General features: G+C 43.9%; 1 protein-coding gene and 1 non-coding gene across 5 annotated transcripts in view; both read left to right on the forward strand.

The window, feature by feature from the left end:
• The window catches only part of DGCR2 (DiGeorge syndrome critical region gene 2), a 79,119-nt gene that overhangs the window by 13,428 nt on the left and 44,182 nt on the right, over positions 1-21,509 (forward strand). For 2 of the 4 annotated variants that reach the window (XM_074321681.1, XM_019710130.2), the window contains exon 2: positions 12,775-12,897. The exons of the other annotated variants lie outside the window; for them this stretch is intronic. In XM_074321681.1, the coding sequence (XP_074177782.1) occupies positions 12,775-12,897 (123 nt within the window). The remainder of the gene's footprint in view (positions 1-12,774; positions 12,898-21,509) is intronic. 4 annotated transcript variants of the gene reach the window in all.
• LOC141569304 (U6 spliceosomal RNA) lies at positions 4,665-4,767 on the forward strand. Its single transcript, XR_012492807.1, has one exon. It is a non-coding gene; the product is annotated as a U6 spliceosomal RNA (small nuclear RNA).

Genomic DNA, 21,509 nt, shown 5'->3' on the forward strand with positions numbered 1-21,509 from the left:
TTGGAGATCCTGTTTTCAGTTCTTTTTGATACATACTAAGAATTGAGCTGCTGGATCATATGGTAGTTCTAGTTTTAATTTTTTAAGGAACCTCCATAATGTTTTCCATGTTGATCGTACCATTTTGCAATCCTATCAGTAATGTCCCAACGATTCCAATTTCTCTGTATCCTCACCAACACTTATTATTTTCTGGGTTTTTTGTTTTGTTTTGTTTTATAGTGGCCATTATAAAGGGCCTGGGGTAATATCTGATTGTGGTTTTTATTTGCTTTTCCCTGTGATTAGTGATGTTGATCATCTTTTCATATTCTTGTTGGCCATTTGTATGTCTTCTTCAGGGAAATATTTATTCATCCTTTGCCCATTTTAGAATTAGGTTGTTTGTTTTTGTTGTTGAGTTTTAGGAGTTCTCTGTATTCTGCGTATTAACCCCTCCTCAGATATATAATTTGCAAATATTTTCAGTTTTTCTGTAGGTTGCCTTTGCACTTTGTTGTTTTTTTAAGTTTGATGTAGTCCCCTTTGTCTGTGCTTTTGGTGTCATATCTGAGAAGTCATTGCTAAATCCAATGTCGTGAAGCTTTTCTCTTACGTTTTCTTCTAGGAGTTGTATTGTTTCAGGTCTTAAACATTTAAGTCTTTAATCATTTTGAGTTAATTTTGTGTATGGTGTAAGGTAATGGATTCAGCTGCGTTCTTTTACAAGTGGATGGTCAGTTTCCCAGCACTATTTGTTATAGAGACTGATCTTTCCCCATGGTGTATCCTTGTCAAACATCGTTTGACTAAATAGGTGAGGGTTTATTTCAGGGCCCTCTGTTCTATTCCATTGGCCTATTGATCTGTGTTTATGCCAGTATCAGTGTTTTGGTTACTGTAGCTTTGTAATATGTTTTGAAATCAGGATGTGTGAGGCCTCCAGCTTTGTTAGTTTCTTTCTGAAGATTGTTTTGGCTATTTGGGATCCTTTGAGTTTCCATGTTAATTTTAGGATGGATTTTTCTATTTTGGCAAAAATGTCATTGGCATTTTAATAAGGATTACATTGAATTTGTAGGTTGAGTACTATTGACATCTTCTTAAGTCTTCTAGTTCATGAACATTCTATTTATGTGTGTCGTCTTTAATTTTGCACTGTTTTGTAATTTTCAGTGTACTACTCTTTCACCTCCTTGGTTAGGTTTATTCCTAAGTATTTTATTCTTTATGATGCTATTGTAAATGGAATTGTTTTCTTAATTTCCTTTACTGGTTGTTCATTGTTAGTATATAGAAATGTAACTGATGTTTGTGTCCTGCAACTTTGCTGAATTGTTTATTAATTCTAACAGTTTTGCATGCGCATGTGTGTATGTGTGTGTGTGTAATCTTTAGACATGACATATAAGATCATGTCACCTGCAGAGATCTTTTTACTTCTTCCTTTCCAATTTGGATGCCTTTTTTCTTGTCTAATTGCACTGTCTAGTACTTCTAGTACTGTTTTGAAAAGGAAAGATTTAAGATTATAAGACCTGCCTCTTCTCTCCAGTCACATCCTTTTCTTTGGGGCCTCCCCCCTCCTCTTCTAGGATAACTCACTTTACACAAACATATACCTAAGGAGAAAGTGGAGGGCAGGGCAGATAAGTCAGTGCCCCAGTTGGTCAGCGTCTGAGGACAAAGGTAGTAGGCGATGGTGGTTTCATCCCTTGGATGTAGAAAGTGCTTGCTACTTATAAGACGTAAATACTGAAGTTCGACCTTGTCACTGTTCTCCAGTGTCAGCCTTCTGACTCCTTGGCTGCTAGGAGAAAGTAGCTAGCACTCCCCCTGTGCTCCGTGGCCCCCCTGAGCTGTTCATCTAGGCAGGTGATGGGAGCAGGGAGCATTCTCACACAGCCTCAGCGGTCAGATGAGCCTCCCCTTCCACAGCGAGGGCTGCCTGAGGGGAATCTCCTCGAGCCCTAGGGGCTATTTGGAAATGGGTTTGGTGGTCACAGTGACTGGGGAGCTACTGGCATTTAAGGAGGCATGACAAAGAATTTGCAGATATATTTCAGAACCACAACAGGAGTGTTTTTGTGTTTACAATATATTTGGTATACCCTTGGCTCTGCAGGTCCCCATTGGCAGTCAGGTACTCCTGGTTCCCTGGGGCGTTGTGGGGCTGCCTCTGTGAGGCGCAGCATTTGCTAAATCCTGTCTTCTGTCTTAACAGAGGAAATGGATCAGAATCCAAGTTTGGACCTAGACCTCTGTAGGAGGATGGGTTGGCTACGCCCCAAGTCAGAATGAAGGGCATCCTGGTGGGGCAGCTGCGATTCCAATCAGATTCCTGACCTGATTCTTGCCTAGCTGTGCTGGCTTTGGAGACGGGATCTGGGTGAAAGAGCTTAGAGCCTGTTTTCTGGGTCCCATTCTGCTGTTGCCTACTTGACATAGGACATGGAACAGGCGGGTTGGCCATTCTGTGAAGCAACCTGGCAAGACGAGATGGGTGTTTCAATAAATACAACAGTCTCTGGCCTTCCTTTAAATATTACTAATAAAACTGTAGTCGTTTAAGTTTTCTTTGAGCTATACAAATCTCACTCTTTCTCGAACCTTGGGCCCTTGTGTGTGAGTCACAGAGCCAGCTGGTCTCTGACCTCCTTTCAGCTTGAAGTTCAGATGCTGGCATCCTTCCTGCTATAACCCTGGCTCCTGCTAGAGCTGAGGGATGCCCAGGGCTACCGTTAAAAGGTACCTTACCTGGGCTTCACTGCTAAGAGCCAGTGGCAGGCCATGCTGTGCAAAGCCCCTGGGCCCCCCCATCCTCCCTTTCCCTGCTGGAGTCCTCTGAGAGTATGACGTCAGAGGGCCTCAAGAATCATTCCAAGGGGTGGAATACATGAAACTGTTCAGCTACCAAGCACTATTTTAGTGGGTTTTTCCTGTGGGCCTCATGACTGTTCCCCACCCCACCCCAACCCCAGAAGTTAGGAGAGCAGAGCAAGGATGTTCATCCCCCCATTTCGCGGATGAAGGAATGAAGACCAGCAAGGCTGAGTAGGTGTCACGGCTGATAAGGGGCTTTACTGCAGTCTGGGAGCTGGGGCCTGTAGTTTTTCGTGGACAGGTCACTGGGGCCTCTTTCAAAACTGATACATTGTGCCAGGAAGCTGCAGGGGCAGGGGGGTTACAGGCCTGCTGGATGGAACCTTTAAGTGACAGCAACTGGGAAAGGGCCAGAGGGTCTGCAGCGGGAGCTACAGTGACTGCTGAACCAGGGGTTCCAAGAACCAGAGGGGTGTTGGGGTGAAAGCTGGAGTGGTCCTTCACCTCATGAAAGTGGGAAATGGCATTTAGAACACTGTGGAGAAGGTAGGGAATTTGTAATATAATTACAGTTTATTCTAGAATGATCTCCTGTGGACTGTTGTGAATGCTTGGTAATGCTGTCCCTCGCCTAGTTCTGCCCTCCCAGATCCATTCTCCGTCCTGCTGCTTGCTGATGTTCTGATGAAGCTCTTCCCTGCCGGCGGCAGCCGTTCCCGGGGCCGTGGCGTGCCCACGAAGCCATCTGGTCCCGCTGTGCCTTTGCTCTTATCTCCCGCTGGGCCCCAGCTGAACAGACTGCTCCTTTCCTCCTTGGCGGCACTTGTCCAGGCTGGGCCCTTGGCCAGCAGGCCTTCCCCATGGGTGCTGGTGGCTCAGGTGCTGCCCATTCTGAGGCCTAGGTCAAGCCCCTTATTCTCAGCCTCTTACCTCAGAATGCGGGTAGCCCTTCTTCAGAAGCCCTGCTTACCCTGGAAGCCCTCTGTTGTATAATTTAGTGATCTCTGTTGTTATCAGTGGTCTCTGTCCCCTCTTGAAAATGTGCAGAGAAGAGAGGGCTGGTCCATGTCCCGTGGTGCTGGACAGGACCCAGCGTCCCATGGGAGCTGTTCTAGAACTGTCATGTCACTTGTACAGCAGGGCCCAGCCAGCCCCTATTTTCAGATCCTCTCCCTTCTTCCGCTGGTTCTAAGTGTGGTGCTGGCTAAGTATCTCTGTCACAGTATTGCCCTATGGGGGGGCGGAATGAGAACCCGTGGGAACGTCCTGCCCCACTGGGAAGCAGCTGTTAGCTCTTTCCAGGGAGGAATGTCACAACGATCTGGGACCTCCTAGTCCCTGGGTGGGTGCTCCAGCAGGGCATGGAGACTGCGTCTGAGGATCTCAGTCCACTGGTGGAGGCTGTTGGAATGGGCTGTGGGCTGTGGGAAGAGATGGGGTAGAAATCTCTCTTGCATTTCTTGGCAGGAAATTTTTTGATTTCCTGAGCGATGTGACTATGGACACGTGTGCTTCCGCTGTATTCTGTCTTCCTCTATTTCTTTGTGGGCAAATGTTGAGAAATCAATTCCAAACAATTTAGGCAGCATATTAAATGTCACACGGTAACTTGAGACAGCTCAGTTTTCATAATTTAAAACGAGGCCAAGGCTTGCTGACAAAGGATAAATGGAATCTAGAGAAAGAATCTGTACTGCAGAGACTTGTAAATTTTTACAGAGCGCGAATCCTCTAATTTCCACACATTGCATCTCTTGTGGGGCTCTGCGAGGTCAAAACTATTTTCATAGTAATACTGAGGTGTCATTTGCCTCTCTTCTCTCATTCTCTCAGAAGTGCACAGTGGTGCTGGCTTCAGCAGCATGTGTACTAAAAATAAGTAAATAAAATGGGACAGTACAGAGAAGATTAGCGTGGCCCCTGCACAGGGCTGACACGCAAATTTGTGATGCATTCCATAAAAAAAAAGTGCACAGTGGCGTCTCCAGAGGCTACTTGACATGTATTGACAGCTAATGGGATGTGTGCTTGGGATTCTCTCTCTTTTTTAAAGAACTTTAAGAAATTGTGGTAAAAAACACATAAAATTCACCACTTGAACCATTTTTATGTGTGCACTTCAGTGGCATTAAGTACATGGACAGTTTGTGCAGCCATCGGCCACTGCCCATGTCGAGAAGGTTTTCATTTCCTCAGCTGAAACTCGACACCCATTAAAGGGGAACTTCTCCTCCCCAGCCACCTGTGCTCCGCTTTCCATTTCTATGAATTTGGCTACTCTAGGGCCCTTGTATAAGTGGAATCCTACAGCATTTGTCCTTTGTCTAGCTTCTTTCGCCTAGCATATTGTCCTTAAGGTTTATTCATGTTGTAACATGTGTCAGAGTCCTTTTTTACAACACAATACTGCTCTGTAGTCTGGCCACACCACATTTTGGTTTTCCATTCATCTGTGGCTGGACGCTGGGGTGTCACCACCTCCTGGCTGTTGTGAGTCATGCGCAATGGACGTCAGTGTATGGGTGTGTGTTTGAGTCCCTGCTTTCAGTTGTTTGGGACATACATACCTAGGAATGGGATTGCTGGGTCATGTGGTAACTCTGCTTAACCTTTGGAGCATGTGCTTGGGACTCTTGTGTTTAAAAACATTTCTCAGTTTTAATTTCTAAGGCAATAAATGTTGATTGATATAGCCCATGTAAACAAAAGATCTTTGGGGTCCTCAGAAATTTTAAGAGTGTTGTAAAGGGCTCTTGGGAGGAAAAATTTTGAGAAGAGTTAGTGTGATAGAAGGTCTTGTTTTGGTATTGTGGTCTTGCACTTATACGGTGGGGCCAGGGATTATATCAGAAAGCGTCAGCAGTCCATTGGCTGGGAAGAGCCTGCCGAGCTCTCCCGTTTTACTGCCACAAGACAGTCGTCACAACAGAAGCCCTGGGACAGGGTCTTGGCAAAGCCAGTGGTGGGAAGAGGAGGTGACAGTTTTGAGCAATTTTGAGGCCGAAATTGTGCTGCATGCTTTACAAAGGGCCTCAAGAAGACATTGAAGAAGAAAGGAAGGGAATGTTGATTTACAGCTAGAGTAATGCCAGTTAGGGCCATCAAGCAGCGGACTTTGTATCCGTCTCCGCCATACATTGCACGTCCTGGGTTTCCCTGCTTTGTTTACTACTCTGGCGCAGTCACCTGGAGAGTTGCCTGGAACAAAGTAGGTGCTTGGTGAATATTTTCTGAGAGAGTGATTCACATGTGTTAATCAGTAACTCACATACTGGATGGCTTTCAGAACAGCCCCTGCGCTACAGGTGAATCAGGAAGGGAGAGAAGCTTCCCAGGGGTCTCAGAGGACTGTTCAGTTTGTCAGGCATTTGATGAGTGCCTCCCTGTGTTGTGTTAGGTACGGGGTGGAGAGTAAAGAGTTATTCCTACACTTAAACTCGAGAACATGGGTTGGCAAACTGTAGCCTGCAGCTGGCCACTTGTTTTTGTGCTGTTTTGTTTTTACATGTTGCTGCATGTATCTGTGGTTCATTCCTTTTTATTGCTGAGTAATATTCCATTGTATGGCTATACTACATTTGTTTATCCATTCGCTTGTTTTGGACATTTGTGTTGTTTCCAGCTCTTGGCGATTATAAATAAAATTACTCTGAACAAGTCTTTGTATGGACATGTACTTTCATTTCTCTAGGGTAAATACCAAGGGTCATATGGTAGGTATATATTCAGCCTTTTAGAAATTGTCAAATTGTTTTCCAAAGTAGTTGTACTATTTTGCATTCCCATTAGCAATGCAGGAGAGTTCCAGTTACTTCATATACTCGCCAGTACTTGGTGTCATCGTGCTTTTTAATTCAGCCACTAATAAGTATGTAATTGTATCTCATGGTTTTAATTTCCATTTTCTTATTGAGTAATGATCTTTTTATGTGCTTATTTGCCATCTGTATATCCTTTTGCCATCTGTATATCTTTTGCCTATTTAAAAAACTGGGTGGTTTGTTTAAAATTGGAGAGTTCTTTATATATTCTGGATGTAAGTGCTTTATCAGATAATTTGATTTATAAATATTTTCTTCACGTATGTTGACTCGTCTTTTTATTCTCTTAACAGTATCTTTTGAAGAAAAAAGTTCTCAATTTTGATGAAGTCCAATTTATCAACTTTTTCTTTTATGGCTTGTACTTCTAGTATATGTGCCTAATAAATCTTTGTCTATCTCAAGGTCACAAAGATTTTCTCCTGTGTTTTCTTATAGAAGTTTTATAATTTTATGTTTTCCTTTTAGGTCTGAGTTAATTTTTGGTACATGGAATGGTTCAAAGTTCTTTTTTAAAAAATGGATATCCAGTTGTCCCAGTACTGTTTGTTGAAAGGACCGTTCTTTCTCCAGGGAATTAATTGCCTTTGCACCATTGTCATAAATCAGTTCCATTGATCTTGATGTCTGTCTTGATGCTCATTCCATGCTGTTTTGATTACTGTACCTTTATAGTAAGTGCTCACGTCAGGTAGTGTGAGTTCTCTAAGTTTGTTCTTCCGTTTCAAAGTTGTCTTGGGTATTCGAAGTCCTTTGCATTTCCATATGAGTTTGAGTCAGTTTGTCCATTTCTACAAAAAGGCCTGCTGGAATATTGCTTGGGATTGCATTAATCTGTAACGTACTTGGGTAGAATTGATATCTTAATAGTATTGAGTTTTCTGATCCATGAACACTTCATGTATCCCTATAAGTTTAGTTAGGTCTTTAAAAATTTCTCTTAGCAACAGTCTGTAATTTTCAGTGTATAGGACTTGCACATCTGTCATTAGATTTATTCCTATTTTCTATTTTTTGATGCTATTTTAATTTTTTAATATTTAAATTTTTGGAAGAGTTTGTATGGAATTGGTGTTATTTCTTCCTTAAATGGTAGAACTTTCGAGTAAAGCTATCTCAGCCTGGAGTTTTCTTTGTTTAAAGATTTTTAGCTAAAAATTCAATTTACTTTAGAACTGTAAGGGTATTCAGGTTATTGATTTCTTTTTGAGTAAGCTTTGGTAGTTTAAATATGCCTCTCAAGGAATTTTATATGTGCTTATTTGACCCGTATTTCTTCTTTGACCCATAGGATATTTAGAAATCTGTCTAGTTGTTTCCCTATAGTTGGGATTTTCAAGATACCATTCTGCAGTTGATTTTTACTTTAATTCAGTTGTCAAACAACATACTTTATATGATTTGAATCATAAATTTATTGAGATTTGTTTCATGGCCCATAATTTCTGTTATGGTAAATGTTATGTATGCATATGAAAAGAATTGTGTATTCTGCTGTTTTGGGGTGGAGAATTCTATAAATGTTGGTTAAGTCTAGTTGATTAATAATGTTGTTCAAATTGTCTGTATCTTGCTGATTTTCTGTCTGCTTGTTCTAGCAATATGAGATAGGAGATTGAAATCTCTGACTATAATTATGAGTTTGTCTGTTAGCAGTTACTGTAGTTTTTCATTCATATTTTAAAGCTCTGTTATATAATAGATGCATAAATATTTAGGGTTATTATGTTCTTTATCATTATTAAATGACCTTCTTTATTCCTGGTAATATATACTTTGGAGTCTACTTTGTATGGTATTAATATAGCCACTCCAGCTTTGGATCACTGTTACCATGTTATATCTTTTTCCATTGTCCTGTTTTCACCTACTTGTTTCGTTATAAAGTGGGTTTCTTTTAGGCGATATGTATCTGGGTCTTGCCTTTTTACCTATGTGACAAATTTTGCCTTTTAATTGGGTTGTTTAGATCACCCTGTATGGTTATTGATAGGCAAAGTTAATGAAAAGCTACCATTTGATCATTTGTTTTCAATTTGTAACATCCGTTGTTTGTTTCCTTTTCCCTTTCTTTCTGACTTCTTTTGGATTTACTGTTTTTATTCCTTTTTGTCATCTTCGTTGACTCACTTGCAGTAACTCTTTTGTGTTCATTTAGTGGTATTTATCTTTAACTTAATCACAGTTTCCCGTCGTGTCACAGACCACTTTACCTATAGTATAAGAGCATTAAAACTGTATGCTTCTGGTTCTCTCTTCCCAGCTTTTATGCTATTGTCACCGTTTAATGCTACATGTTATAAACCCCACAATGGAGGAGCGTACACAGAGGGTGCCAAAAAAATGTATACACATTTTAAGAAAGGAAAAAACTGTATTCAAATTGTAGTACTCAATATGTACTGATAACAACAGATGAATGCAAGTCACGTTTGACTTTTGCAATTACAAGAGGTGCTCAGAGTGGTTGCCATCAGCACCCAGACACTTCTGATTATGGCAAACTACTGTCCGAGCAACGCTGACCAAAGTGTCCACTTGTATCGCTGTGCATGCCGTTTCAGTTTCTTCCCGAAGTACCGCCAGTGTAGCCGATTTTCTACGGTTCACCACATCCTTTAAGGTCCCTCATAGGTAGAAGTCAAGACGTGTTAAGTCAGGAGAACGTGGGGGAAACTCAGCTGCACCTCTTCATCCTGTCCATTGTCCTGGCAGGTTCTCATCAAGGTTAAGCTCTCACATCTCGTGGAAGTGCGAACGACAGCTGTGCTTCCCACATTTTCTTTGACTGTCCTGCGCGTCGCGTGGTGACACTAGCATTCAGTTGATTAACGCCATCTTTTGAGCGAACGTTATACTACACATTGCTACCGTAATTCACTTCAATTTCAAAAAGTAATACATAGATAGCATCTCTTAAAATGTGTACACTTTTTTTGGCACCCCGGTACATGTTTTTGCTTTAAGTAATTCTAGGTTGACAGCTATTTCTTTTTTCTTTTCAGAACATGTGTTTGTTTCTCCACTGTCTTACAGCTTGTGCTGTTTCTAAAGAGAAATCTGCTGTCATCTTTATCTTTGTTTATCTGTGCATAATGTCTTTTTCCTTTGGCTTCTTTTAAGATTTTATTGGTTTTAAGCAATTTGATTATGATGTGCCTTGGAGTAGTGTTCGTTATATTATGTTTGGGATTCACTGAACTCTGTTGGCTTATAGTTTCCATCAAATTGGGAAGTTTTCCTGCCATTGTTTCTTCAGCTGTTTTGTCTGTTCCCCACTCCAAGTACGTGTCCCACAGTTCACAGTTACATTTTTCCATCCTTTTTTTTCTTTCTGTGTTTTAGTCTAGAGTTTCTGTGTTGTCTTAAAGTCACTGACTTTTTCTCTACAAAACTAAATCTGTTAATCTTGTGCAGTGTATTTTCCATCTCAGGCACTGTTACTATATTTTCATCTCTAGGAAGTAAGTTTGTTTTCTTTAAACCTTCCATATCTCTACTTAACATGTTTAATTTTTCCTCTAACTTCTTGAGCATTCGTGATACATTTATAACTTTTAATGTCCTTGTCTATGTTCTCATTTGTACCATTTCCTCTTCTCTGTCGATTTTGATTGACTGAATTTTTTCTTATTTTGGTCGTAATTTCCTATTTCGTTGCATGTCTGGTAATTTTTTATTGAATGCCAGGCTTTGTGAATTTTGCCTTTTTAGCTGCTGCATATTTTTGCATTCCTGTAAATAGTCTTGAGCTTTGTTCTCAGATGCGACTTGGAAACAATTTGATTTTGTCAGCCCTTGTTAGGCAAACTGAGCAGCATTTAGTCTGGAGTTCATTTTTCCCTACTAACAAGACTAGACTCTTCTGAGTACTTGAGTCAGTGCCCCATGAATTACGAGTTTTTCCAGGCTGGCTCCAGAACAAGCACTGTTTGTGGCGCTGCAGAACTTCGGTTACTGTTCCCTCTTATCCTTTAGGGTGATTCTTTCCCCGGCCTGGGGTAGTTTCCTCACACCACGCACTGATCAGCACTCTGCTCGCTGCCCCAGGGGTCCCTTTGTACCTCTCTAGAGTCTTGTCTGTGCAGCTCTCTTCTCCTGTGCTCTCTAGAGCGCTGTCCTATGAGCGCTGCCTGCCTTGCTTTCCCTCAGTTTTTAGCTGCATCCACTCACCTCCCAGAGTCTTCGGGTATCCCTGGGGACAGTCCCTCTCCCTGTTCTGCAGGCTGGAAGTGTTCGTCAGGTAGTAAGGCTCACTCTCGTTTCCTGACTCTTGGGGAACGCTGTCCTTCGTTGCCTGATGTCCAGTGTCTGGAGAGCTGTGTTTTTCTTACATTTTGTCCTTAGTTGTTTTAGGTGGGGTGGTTCAATTCATCCCTGTAACTCCACCCTCCCTGTGTCATCAGTGTGGTGTGCAGGACTCCCTTCCTCCCACCTCAGTGTTTTTCTATGGTTCCAAGATTTGTCCATTTATCAGCTGTCACCCCAGTTCCAGCATCTGCTGGCTTTTTCTTGAAGAACCAGAGAGTATATATTTTTGGTTTTGCAGGTTATATAGTTTCTTGCAACCACTCAACTTTCCTGTTGTGGCTCAAAAGCAGCCATAGACAGTGCTTATTTGTGGCTGTGTTCCAGTAAAGCTTTATTTTAAAAACCACTGGGGAGGGTAGGAGTTGGCCCGTGGGCAGTAATTTACTGACCCCTGTCTCAGTTCAAGACCTTACTTTGCTGAGTTATTTAATATTTTTTGTCTGGTTCCCCTATTTTAATTGCTTCTAGAAACCGTTGCCAGTTATATCTGCTTAAAACACAGCTCTTACCGCATTGTTTACTGGCTCCTTAGAACACACTAAATAAAGATCAGAATTATCTTACCCTCACAGCCTCCGCAATCTGAACCTTCTTATATTTCCTATCTTATCTCCACTGATTCCCCATCTGTCAGCTCATACGCAGTCTACTTGGCATGCTGTCCTGCCCTGTGGTATTTCCTTAAGCCCTGCTTTTTCTAGACTGCTCTTCCTTTCCTATTACATTATATGTACCTTCTGAAACCATCCACCTGCCTTGGGAACCCTGTTCACATCCCACCTTCTTTAAGAAGCATCCCAGAGCCCTAGGGTGGAGTCAGTTTTTCCTCCTTCCTTCTTGTTGTTTTAGCATGCTGTTTGAGGCTTCTGTGGTGGTGTGTAGGAGGTCTGACAATTACGTTTGCGAACATGTTGCAACAATGTTGCTAACCGTTTTTTATATCAGAGGGATTATTCATTATGCGTTTGTACCAACTGGACAAACAGTTAACTAAGTTTACTATTTGGAAGTGCTGAAAAGGCTGCGTGAAAGAGTTACACGACCTGAACTTTTCACCAACAATTCATGGCTCTTGCATCACGACAATGCACCAGCTCACACGGCACTGTCTGTGAGGGAGTTTTTAGCCAGTAAACAAATGACTGTATTGGAACAGCCTCCCTACTCACCTGATCTGGCCCCCAGTGACTTCTTTCTTAACCCAAAGATAAAAGAAATATTGAAAGGAAGACATTTTGATGACATTCAGGACATCAAAGGTAATACAACGATCGCTCTGATGGCCATTCCAGAAAAAGAGTTCCAAAATTGCTTTGAAGGGTGGATTAGGCACTGGCATCGGTGCATAGCTTCCCAAGGGGAGTACTTCGAAGGTGACCGTAGTGACATTCAGCAGTAAGGTATGTAGCACTTTTTCTAGGATGAGTTCGCAAACTTAATTGTCTGACCTCGTGTGTCCTTATATGTATGTTGAGTGTATGTGCATCCTCCCCGTTGACCCAGAATCCCTCAGGAGGTGGGAGGTGTGTCCGCTTGCTTCTGTCTGGTCTGTAGTGCAGCACATCCCGACGCAGAGCAGAAGTACGGCCGTGTGTGTTGGCGGTGGCGCATAAAGATCAGTGTGTTGGGGGATGCCGTGTTCTGGGGACCTGTGGTGTTGTGGGCGCAGCTCTTGTCTCCTCCTCGGGGCACGTGTACAGGCCCCGCGGAGGCGGGCTGTGGGCAGGCTGCCTGGTGTTTGGCCCGTGCTCGTGGGGACGGGTGGTGGCGGGCCTGGCCATTGCAGGTCTCCGCTGCTACTGCCGCTCCCTCAATGGCCTCTTGCCCTTTGGTTCCACAGAGCTGCGGTGCAACCCTGGGCAGTTTGCCTGTCGCAGCGGCACTATCCAGTGCATCCCCCTCCCCTGGCAGTGTGACGGCTGGGTGACTTGTGAGGATGAGAGCGACGAAGCCGACTGTCCAGGTGAGTGTGTCGGGCAGGCGGACGCACATGGCCCGTGCTTCCTGTTGGGGGGAGATGGTGTCAACTGGTACCCCCTTGCTAATCCAGGCGTTGGAACATTGTTTTGAGCTGACGCCCTGCCCTCGCTCTTTCTCTTTCTGTCTTTTTTAAAAAACAGATGCCGAACACAGGTAGTTCTCAGGACTTGTAAGATGGCAGGGTCAGGGCTGTGGTGAGGCAAGAGAGGTGCCGAGAACCTCACATTTTGGGAGGTGCTGCTGGCCCCGAGAGCAGCACCCTGAGGGCTGGTGGCCTCTTGCTTCCCCCTCACCTGGCTCTGGAGCAAGGCGCCTTTGAAACCTGGCTAGAACCCTGCCAAGGGTCCTTTAGACTGGCCTTGGCTCTTCCTGCTGGTCCTGCTCACGCAGTCACTAGTAATCTTTTGCTTGCGGGTTTTCTCCTGGCGATGTGTGTGCCCCTAAAGATGTATGCAAATGACACAGAAAGTTGAAATTGTCAGTTCTCCGCCCTGTGTGTGCTCTACACCCTCGAGGAATATGGCGCACCCCGTGAGTAATGGTGGTGCTCACTACACCCCTAATTCTCACCTGGTGTAGCATCTCATGTGTGCTCGTGCATGTGTGTGTGAGACACACACACACACACACACACACACACAGTAATGTGTTAAGACCTGGGTGGTTCTGATAAAGCCCCTCAGAGGAAGGTGTGTCTTATTCCAGCATGAGAATCTCGGACCTAAACTCTTTGGCCTGGCATTCAGATTTCTTCGCAATCAGGCTTGCTTGTTTTTTGCCAGCCTGATTTATTGCTATTCCCCTTCAGTGACTCAGCTGGCCTGTTTCCTGTGCCCACTCCATTAAGAGTGTCCTAGCCATATGCTTCGTTTATGCCTTTTTTTTCCTGGAATCCCCCCGTTCCGTTTCCGTGTGGATACGGCCTGTCCATCCTTCAAGACTTGGCTAAATGATGCCACCGCAAGAGGGCATCTCTGGGCCCCCTGGCTGTAGGTTGGCTTCTGCCAGTACCTCTCTGGCAGCACATAGAACCGCTGGTAATGCTCACTATCACCTGTCCCATGCTTGATCTCTTTATCCAGACTGAGGTCTCTGGAAGGGCAGACCGGGCCTCTTGCTCAGTGGGGCCTGGCCTAGGATGGGGTTCTTTTTCAACATTCAGTAAATGAAAGGGGTGTTGTAATTCCCACAGACCAGGTGCTAAAGAAAAAAGGATGAACTCCAGCCAGGGGGCTCAGCTAGGACATCAAGTAGAAGGTGACATTGAGCTTGGGACAGTTCTTTGGGGGGGGGGAGGTTCCAAAACAAGAAGTAGAGGAGGTCTGGTAGGACTGGGTTTGCCCGTAAAGGGGAGCCCGGTAAGGGCCCCTCCTAATCGTTCCTGCGCCGGTTCCTCTTTAGGTCATGTCCGTGGGTGAGACATCTGCCTGTCCACGTGAGAGTGTGCATGGTGGCAGCAGGTTAGGAGCCTCTGGGACGGCCCTGTACCTGGGAGCCCACCTGGTCACCCTTAGGTCGCAGCCCAGAGAGAGGGGCCTTCCCAGTGCTTGCGATACAGGTGCTCCGTGCTGGGTCCGCCTGGGGAGGCGGTGGTCGTGCCTGGAGCCTGCTGTGCTCGACTGCAGGGTGACACTTCCGATCCAGCCTCCGAGAGAACTTCTGGTCAAACAACCAAATGCTTCTTGGCTTGCTTTAAAATGGCAGCACAGCTTATCTGCTGCGCTCAAAGCTCCTTTTGGTTTAGCTTTTAAGCTTGTGTGTAATAACTGCCCTGTTACAGATACTGAAAACTGTGGATGGCACTCGTAGGGTTCACCTTGGTCATCTGTCCGTGCGCTGTGACTTGCTGAAGGCAAGGACTAGATCCGATTCTCTTTGGGGTCATGTGGTCAGCACAGAGGGTTACAGGTCCACTCAGTGCAAGTGTTGACCTAAAGTTACGTAGGTTTCTGTATTTTCTCCCCAGACAGAAAAATAAAGTGTATCCCACAGGAGCCCGGAGTTCTGAGTGGATGGCATGCTCCAGGCCCAGCCATTGAGGGTGTGATGACAATGACAGTGTATGCCAACTTGCCGAGGCCTACCAGGGTGTGGGTGAGAAGGCTGAGGCCCTGGGGGACCTCCTGGCTCGCTCCTGCTCTGCCGTAGCTCCTGGTACCGTGCCCGTCCTGTGGTCTAGTGCCCTGCCCTGAGTGAGCCAGCTGGGAAAAGCAGGCTGCTTTTTGATTGTGTGTAGACTTGGGATTCTCAGAAACTTATCAAAATATACAAAGAATAATAATACTTGTTCTCACTTCCCTGAATAACTGCTGAAATTTTGTTAAGTATCTTTCTAGTTTATTTTAAAAGAAATGAATTTTTAAAAACATCATGATTATAGGTCAAGTCCTCTTCCGCATTCCCCCTACCAAAAAAAAGGAAGAAAAATCTGTGTGGGGAGGGAGTGCAGACCGGAAGTTAGCCAATAACCACCTTTGCTGTGGCCTTCCTGTGTGTGGGGAGAGTTGAAGTAAACCTGTGGGAAGCCCTAGCCATGCTTGATAAGGTTGCTTTTGACTGTGGGCTTCTGGACTTCCGGAGTGACCACCCGAGATTATTCATTGCCCTGCTAAAATAACAATAAAAGATACAAAACCACAGGGACAAAGAAAATGGGAAAGATGCAACAGTAGATCAATAATTGCAGCATGGTTTTGGAAGATAGAAAATGAGTGGTGTGCTAGATTAGTCCGGGCATTTTAGTACATTCCCTGCCTTTCAGGGCTGGAAGGCTAGATGGAGCTGTAATACCGGCAGGCTTCGGATATCATTTAGCTTGTGAGCTCCTTCCCATGAAATTTGGAAGGTGGCTGGGATGTAGAAGAATCCTTCTTCCTCTGGCACTGGTGTGAGTTTGTGGGTTTAAACAGAGGTGAGTGTTTGCAGTAGCTTCCACATGCCCCCTGGCCAGCCGTCTCAGGGCTGCAGGGCAACTGTGGTCTGGCAGTGGGTTTTCTGCAATTTCCTCACCTGTGGATGGCAAGTGCAGCTTGCTGGTTCTCTGAATTGCAATTGCAGAGATGAAATTGACAGTTAAAGGTGGCCCACTTTACTTTTGTGCACACTCTAGCCTTTTCAGTTCTTTTTATTTTGTTTTGTTTTTAATAAATTTAATTGGGGGACAGTGTGTTTTCCAGGGCCCATCAGCTCCAAGTCGTTGTCCTACAATCTAGTTGTGGAGGGCACAGCTCAGCTGCAAGTCCAGTTGCCATTCTCAATCTTTAGTTGCAGGGGCCACAGCCCATTATCCCAAGCAGGAATTGAACCGACAACCTTGTTGAGAGCCCGTGCTCTAACCAACTGAGCCATCCGGCTGCCCCCTCAGTTGTTTTGAAACCACTAATTCCCCTTTGTGTTTGAAATACCTTACATGGTTTCTGTTCTCCTGACTGAACCACCTTTGATATGAATGGGAATTTTAAAAAGATGTGTAAAAATTTTAGTAGAGAAAAATTTGCAACTTTATTGCGAGACATTAAAGAAGACTTGAATAAATAAAACCAGCATGTTCTTTGCTAGGAAGATTCAGTGTGGTAAATAACGCTGCCTGTTTCTGTATTGATCTGACGATTCAGTGCATCTCCAAAGATTTTTTTCTGTCTTTTTTTTTTTTTTTTTGGAAATGTGACAAGTCAGTTCTAAAATGTTTGGAAGAATAAAGTCCTAATATTGTTAGGGCACTTTGAAGAAGAGTAAGGAGTGAACACTTGCCTTACTGGTGGCGAGGCTTACTTTACAATTAGCTCAGGGTAGCATGAATTGGCCAGGGAGACAGAAGAGCTGCCAGAAGCAGACCAGAGAAACTTGATATATGGCAGAGGTGGAATTACATATCATTGGGCAAAGGTTAGACTCAACAGTATATAGTGCCATGACAGTCGGAAAAGAATGAAATTGGATCCCTAATGTACAACATATAGAAAAATCAGTTTCAAGTTAATGAAAAACTTCTAGACGACAATATAGGAGAATACTTTTATGACCTTGATAAAGAAGTTTGTTCTTTTTTAAGTTACAAAAAATGTTAACTCTAAAAATAAAAATGAGTTTTACCAAATTAAAATTAAGATCTTCCCTTTATCAAAAGGTATCAATAAAGAATGTGGGGGCTGGCCCTGTGGCTCAGGCAGTTGGAGCTCCATGCTCCTAACTCCGAAGGCTGCCGGTTCAATTCCCACATGGGCCAGTGGGGTCTCAACCGCAAGGTTGCCAGTTCAATTCCTCGAGTCCCGCAAGGGATGGTGGGCAGCGCCCCCTGCAACTAAGATTGAACACGGCACCTTGAGTTGAGCTGCCACTGAGCTCCCAGATGGCTCAGTTGGTTGGAGCACATACTCTCAACCACAAGGTTGCTGGTTCGACTCCCGCAAGGGATGGTGGGCTGTGCCCCCTGCAACTAATAACGGCAACTGGACCTGGAGCTGAGCTGCGCCCTCCACAACTAAGACTGAAAGGACAACAACTTGACTTGGAAAAAAAATCCTGGAAGTACACACTGTTCCCCAATAAAGTCCTGTTCCCCTTCCCCAATAAAATCTTAAAAAAAAGAAAAAAGAATGTGAACAGACAAGCCTCAGAGTAGGAAGATATTTGCAACACTCACAGCCTATAAAGGATTATAATCCAGTACATATAAAGAACTACAAATGGACAAAAGACAACAGGCATGTCACAGAAAAATTAACAAGAATGGTTAAACATAAAATGATATTCAACCTCAGTAGTATTGTAAGACTACAGTGAGATATCACTTTACAGGTACTTAGATTGGCAGAAATTAAGGTGTCCAACAAAACCAGGTGTTGGAGAGGATGTAGATGGCTTGGAAATCTTACCTGCTGCTGGTGAGGGTAAATTGATACACCCACTTCGGAAAACAGGCATTAGCTTGCAAAGCTGAACAGTCTCATATTCTGTGATTCTGGATTTCCATTTGGGAAAACTCTAGAAGACAGTCTCGCAGCACTGCTCATACTGATGCACATCTTGGAAACAACCCAAATGTCTGTGTTCACGGCTGGAGTGTTATGAAGCAACAGCAGCGAGTGAGTCTTAGGTTCCTGCAGCAATATGGGTGAATCTTAAAAACAGAGTGAAGGTGACAGGCCAATTGCCACAAAGTACATACAGCATAATAAACACAAGCAAAACTGACCATTATTTATAGATACATACATGTGTGATAAACTAAAAGAAAAAAGGGCAAAATGGTACGAAATTCAGGCTCCTGGTTCCTCCCTGGTGAGGAGATAGAGGAGTAAGACTGGGAGACGCAAACGTGGAGGTTCACCCCTACGCTGATGTTTGAGTTCCTAAGTAGGGTGGGGACGGGAACTCACAAGTGTGTTTTATTATTAGTCTTTCTTACATATGCATTGCATATGTTCTTTGGAATATTTCAGGTATTATACAGCCCCTTGTTTTTTGTTTTTATTATGAAAAGCCGATAGATGGGAGAGTGAACACTGATTTAGCACAGCAGGGAAACTGCAGTCAGGGGCCTGCTAGAGAGTGAGAACGCCTGGAAATGAGCCCGTTTGACAAGTAGTTCCCCTGAAAGCCTTGGAAGCTCTTAAATACTGAGGCTGGGGGCATCTGATGAGGGAATAGAATGGGGGGGGGGATTCTCAAGAGACATGAAGCTTATTTTCTAGACCTACACTGTCCAGTGTGGTAGCCATGAGTCACATGGCTGTTGGGCACTTGAAATGTGGCCATTTCAAATTAAGATGTACAAGTGTAAAGTACACATCTGATATGAAAGACTTAGTTTAAAAAAAAGTGAAACATCTCATTAATGCTTTCTTACATTGATTACATGTTGAAATTATAATATTTTCAATATATTCGGTTAAATAAAGTTATTTAATTTCATCTCTTGATGAAATATGATTTACGTTATTTTTCCGTTAGACAGCACTTGGACTTAAAGTCAGCAAAATAGGAGACACCAAGCCCAGCAGAGGAGAACTGTGGAGGTTGAAAACAGGAATTCAGAGAATTCACTGTAGGGTCAAGTGAAAATTAGGCATCTGAAGAAACAGCCACCTCTCCCAGTCTTTGCATGGGGAAGACTAGCTTTGCACTGGGGAAGGCCTTCACTAACGAGCAGGGCTTGTTCTGAGCCTTGGGACCAGCCTGAGGTGAAAGCTGAACATCTTCTCAAGTCTTTTCTGCCTGTACTTGCATCTTACCTGCGCCTGTGTATACATGGCTGCTTTTAAATGCCTTCATTTCCCAGAGAGTGCCACCCAGATTCTCAAGGTCTTAGGTATTCTATTGTATTCCTCCACCCATAGTCCCCTCCCCCAGGCATCTGAAGCTCTGTGTCTTCCGCCCTGCTCCCCAGTTGCCTGCAGCCAGGTCTGTTTGCCCAGGCAGGGGATTGGAGGAGTCTTGCCTGGATTAACCTGCGCTACATGGAAGAGGTAGAAGAGGTATCCACACAGTGGAGGGTTCCCAGCTAAAAGGCTAGCTTCCTTACTCTGGTCCCCCACCTTGAGGCTCACCTTAACCCTACAAACCTGGCTTCTAGTGCTCACAGAGCCCCTGGTAAGCTGAACCACCCTCTTCAACATGAAAGGCAGCCAGTGCTCTCCAGACTCTGAAAGAACATTCATGGGCTGCTTACCGGACTCTGGACAAAGTACCCTGGACCACAAGGGACAGAACACTGGCTAGAGGAGGTCAGCTCTGCTGCATGTAAAATGGTGGTTAAATGGGGGGGCTTGGAACCAAGCTGCTGGGACTGGTCTCCACCACTTACTGGCTGGAATCCTGTGGCCAAGATACTTTCCGAACTTCATTGTCCTCATGTGTAAGAGGAGGAAAATAACAGTGCCCTCCTCTTAGGGTTGTTGTGAGGCTTAAATAGTGCGATACAGGACAGTGCTTAGAGCAGAGTGTGGCGTACAGTAATGCCTCAATGTATATTAGCAGTTTTTCTTATTAATTCAGGGAATAACTTTAAAACTACATTCTGAGATCAAAATGGCAGTCTAGGAAATTCCACACCCTATTTTCTCACAGATACATTAAAAAAGCAACTAGAGATTGGCTAAAATAACTTTATAGAAGCTCTGGAAAACAATCAAAGATCTACAGCAACCATAGGAACACCAGTCAAGGACAAGCCACTTTCAAATGGTAGGAAATTTTGTGGCATTTTTGCTTACCTTTGCTCCCATCCCTTCCCTGCCTGGCACACAAGGTCTGAAGGAAGTAACAACCCAATACCAAATTCTCTGCCTCTAACAGGGGAGTGGGGCAGCCCTTATTTGCAACCTTCTGGCCTGTCTGGGGGCTGCCTGAGGACTCATTTCCCGGCCTGACTCAGAGCTTAGACCTGGAAAACCAGCAGAGCTCAGATCTCAGGCGGTGAAAAGCCGTGGAAAGAGGTGAACAGTGTTGGAAAGCTGGGGGGAGGGGGGCACTCCAGAGCTTTAGATGCCTGGGGGAGGGGACTATGGGTGGAGGAATACAATAGAATACCTAAGACCTTGAGAATCTGGGTGGCACTCTCTGGGAAATGAAGGCATTTAAAAGCAGCCATGTATACACAGGCCCAGGTAAGATGCAAGTACAGGCAGAAAAGACTTGAGAAGATGTTCAGCTTTCACCTCAGGCTGGTCCCAAGGCTCAGAACAAGCCCTGCTCATTAGTGAAGGTCTTCCCAGGTGCAAAGCTAGTCTTTCCCATGCAAAGACTGGGAGAGGTGGCTGTTTCTTCAGATGACTAATTTTCAACAACAGCAGCAAAATCACAAGTCATACAAAGAAACAGGAAAACATGGCCCACTTAAAGGAATACAATTAAGTGGCAGAATCTATCACTGACATACTAGACAAAGGCTTTAAAACTGCCATCTTAAATGTGCTCAAAGAGCTAAATTTAGGAAAACAAAAAACTGAAGTAAACCAGGAGCACAATATATGAACAAAATGAGAGTACTAGCAAAGAGAAAGAAATTATAAAAGGGAACCAAACAGAAATACTATAACTAAATTAAAAATTTCACTAGAGGGGTTCAACAGTAGGCTCTAACAGGTGGAAGAAAGACTAAGTGAACTTGAAAACAGGACATTTGAAATTAGAGTTTTGGAACAAAATGAACAAAGAAAGGTGAACAGAACATTGGGTCTTATCGGATCATCCAACAGCAGCAGAAGAATACACATTTTTTTTCTCAAGTGCACATGGAACATTCTCCAGGGTAGACCGTAATGTTAGGCCACAAATCCAGTCTCAATAAATTAAAAAGACTGAAATTACGCAAAGTATGTTTTCTAGTCACAGTGGAATGAAACTAGCAATCAGTAGAAGGAAACTGGAAAATTCAAATACATGGAAATTCAACAACACAATCAGCTTTAAGAAGAAATCACAGGAAATGAGACAATATCTTGAGACAAATGAAAATTAAAATACAACAGCCCAAAACTGATGGTATGCAGTACTAAGAGAAAAATGTATTGCTATAAACACATTTAAAAAAGGAAGCAAGCTCTCAAATCAACAGCCTATCTTTGCACCTTAAGGAACTAGAAAGGAAACAAA

The sequence above is a fragment of the Rhinolophus sinicus genome, linkage group LG16 (genome assembly GCF_036562045.2).
Source record: "Rhinolophus sinicus isolate RSC01 linkage group LG16, ASM3656204v1, whole genome shotgun sequence".
Lineage (NCBI taxonomy): Eukaryota > Metazoa > Chordata > Mammalia > Chiroptera > Rhinolophidae > Rhinolophus > Rhinolophus sinicus.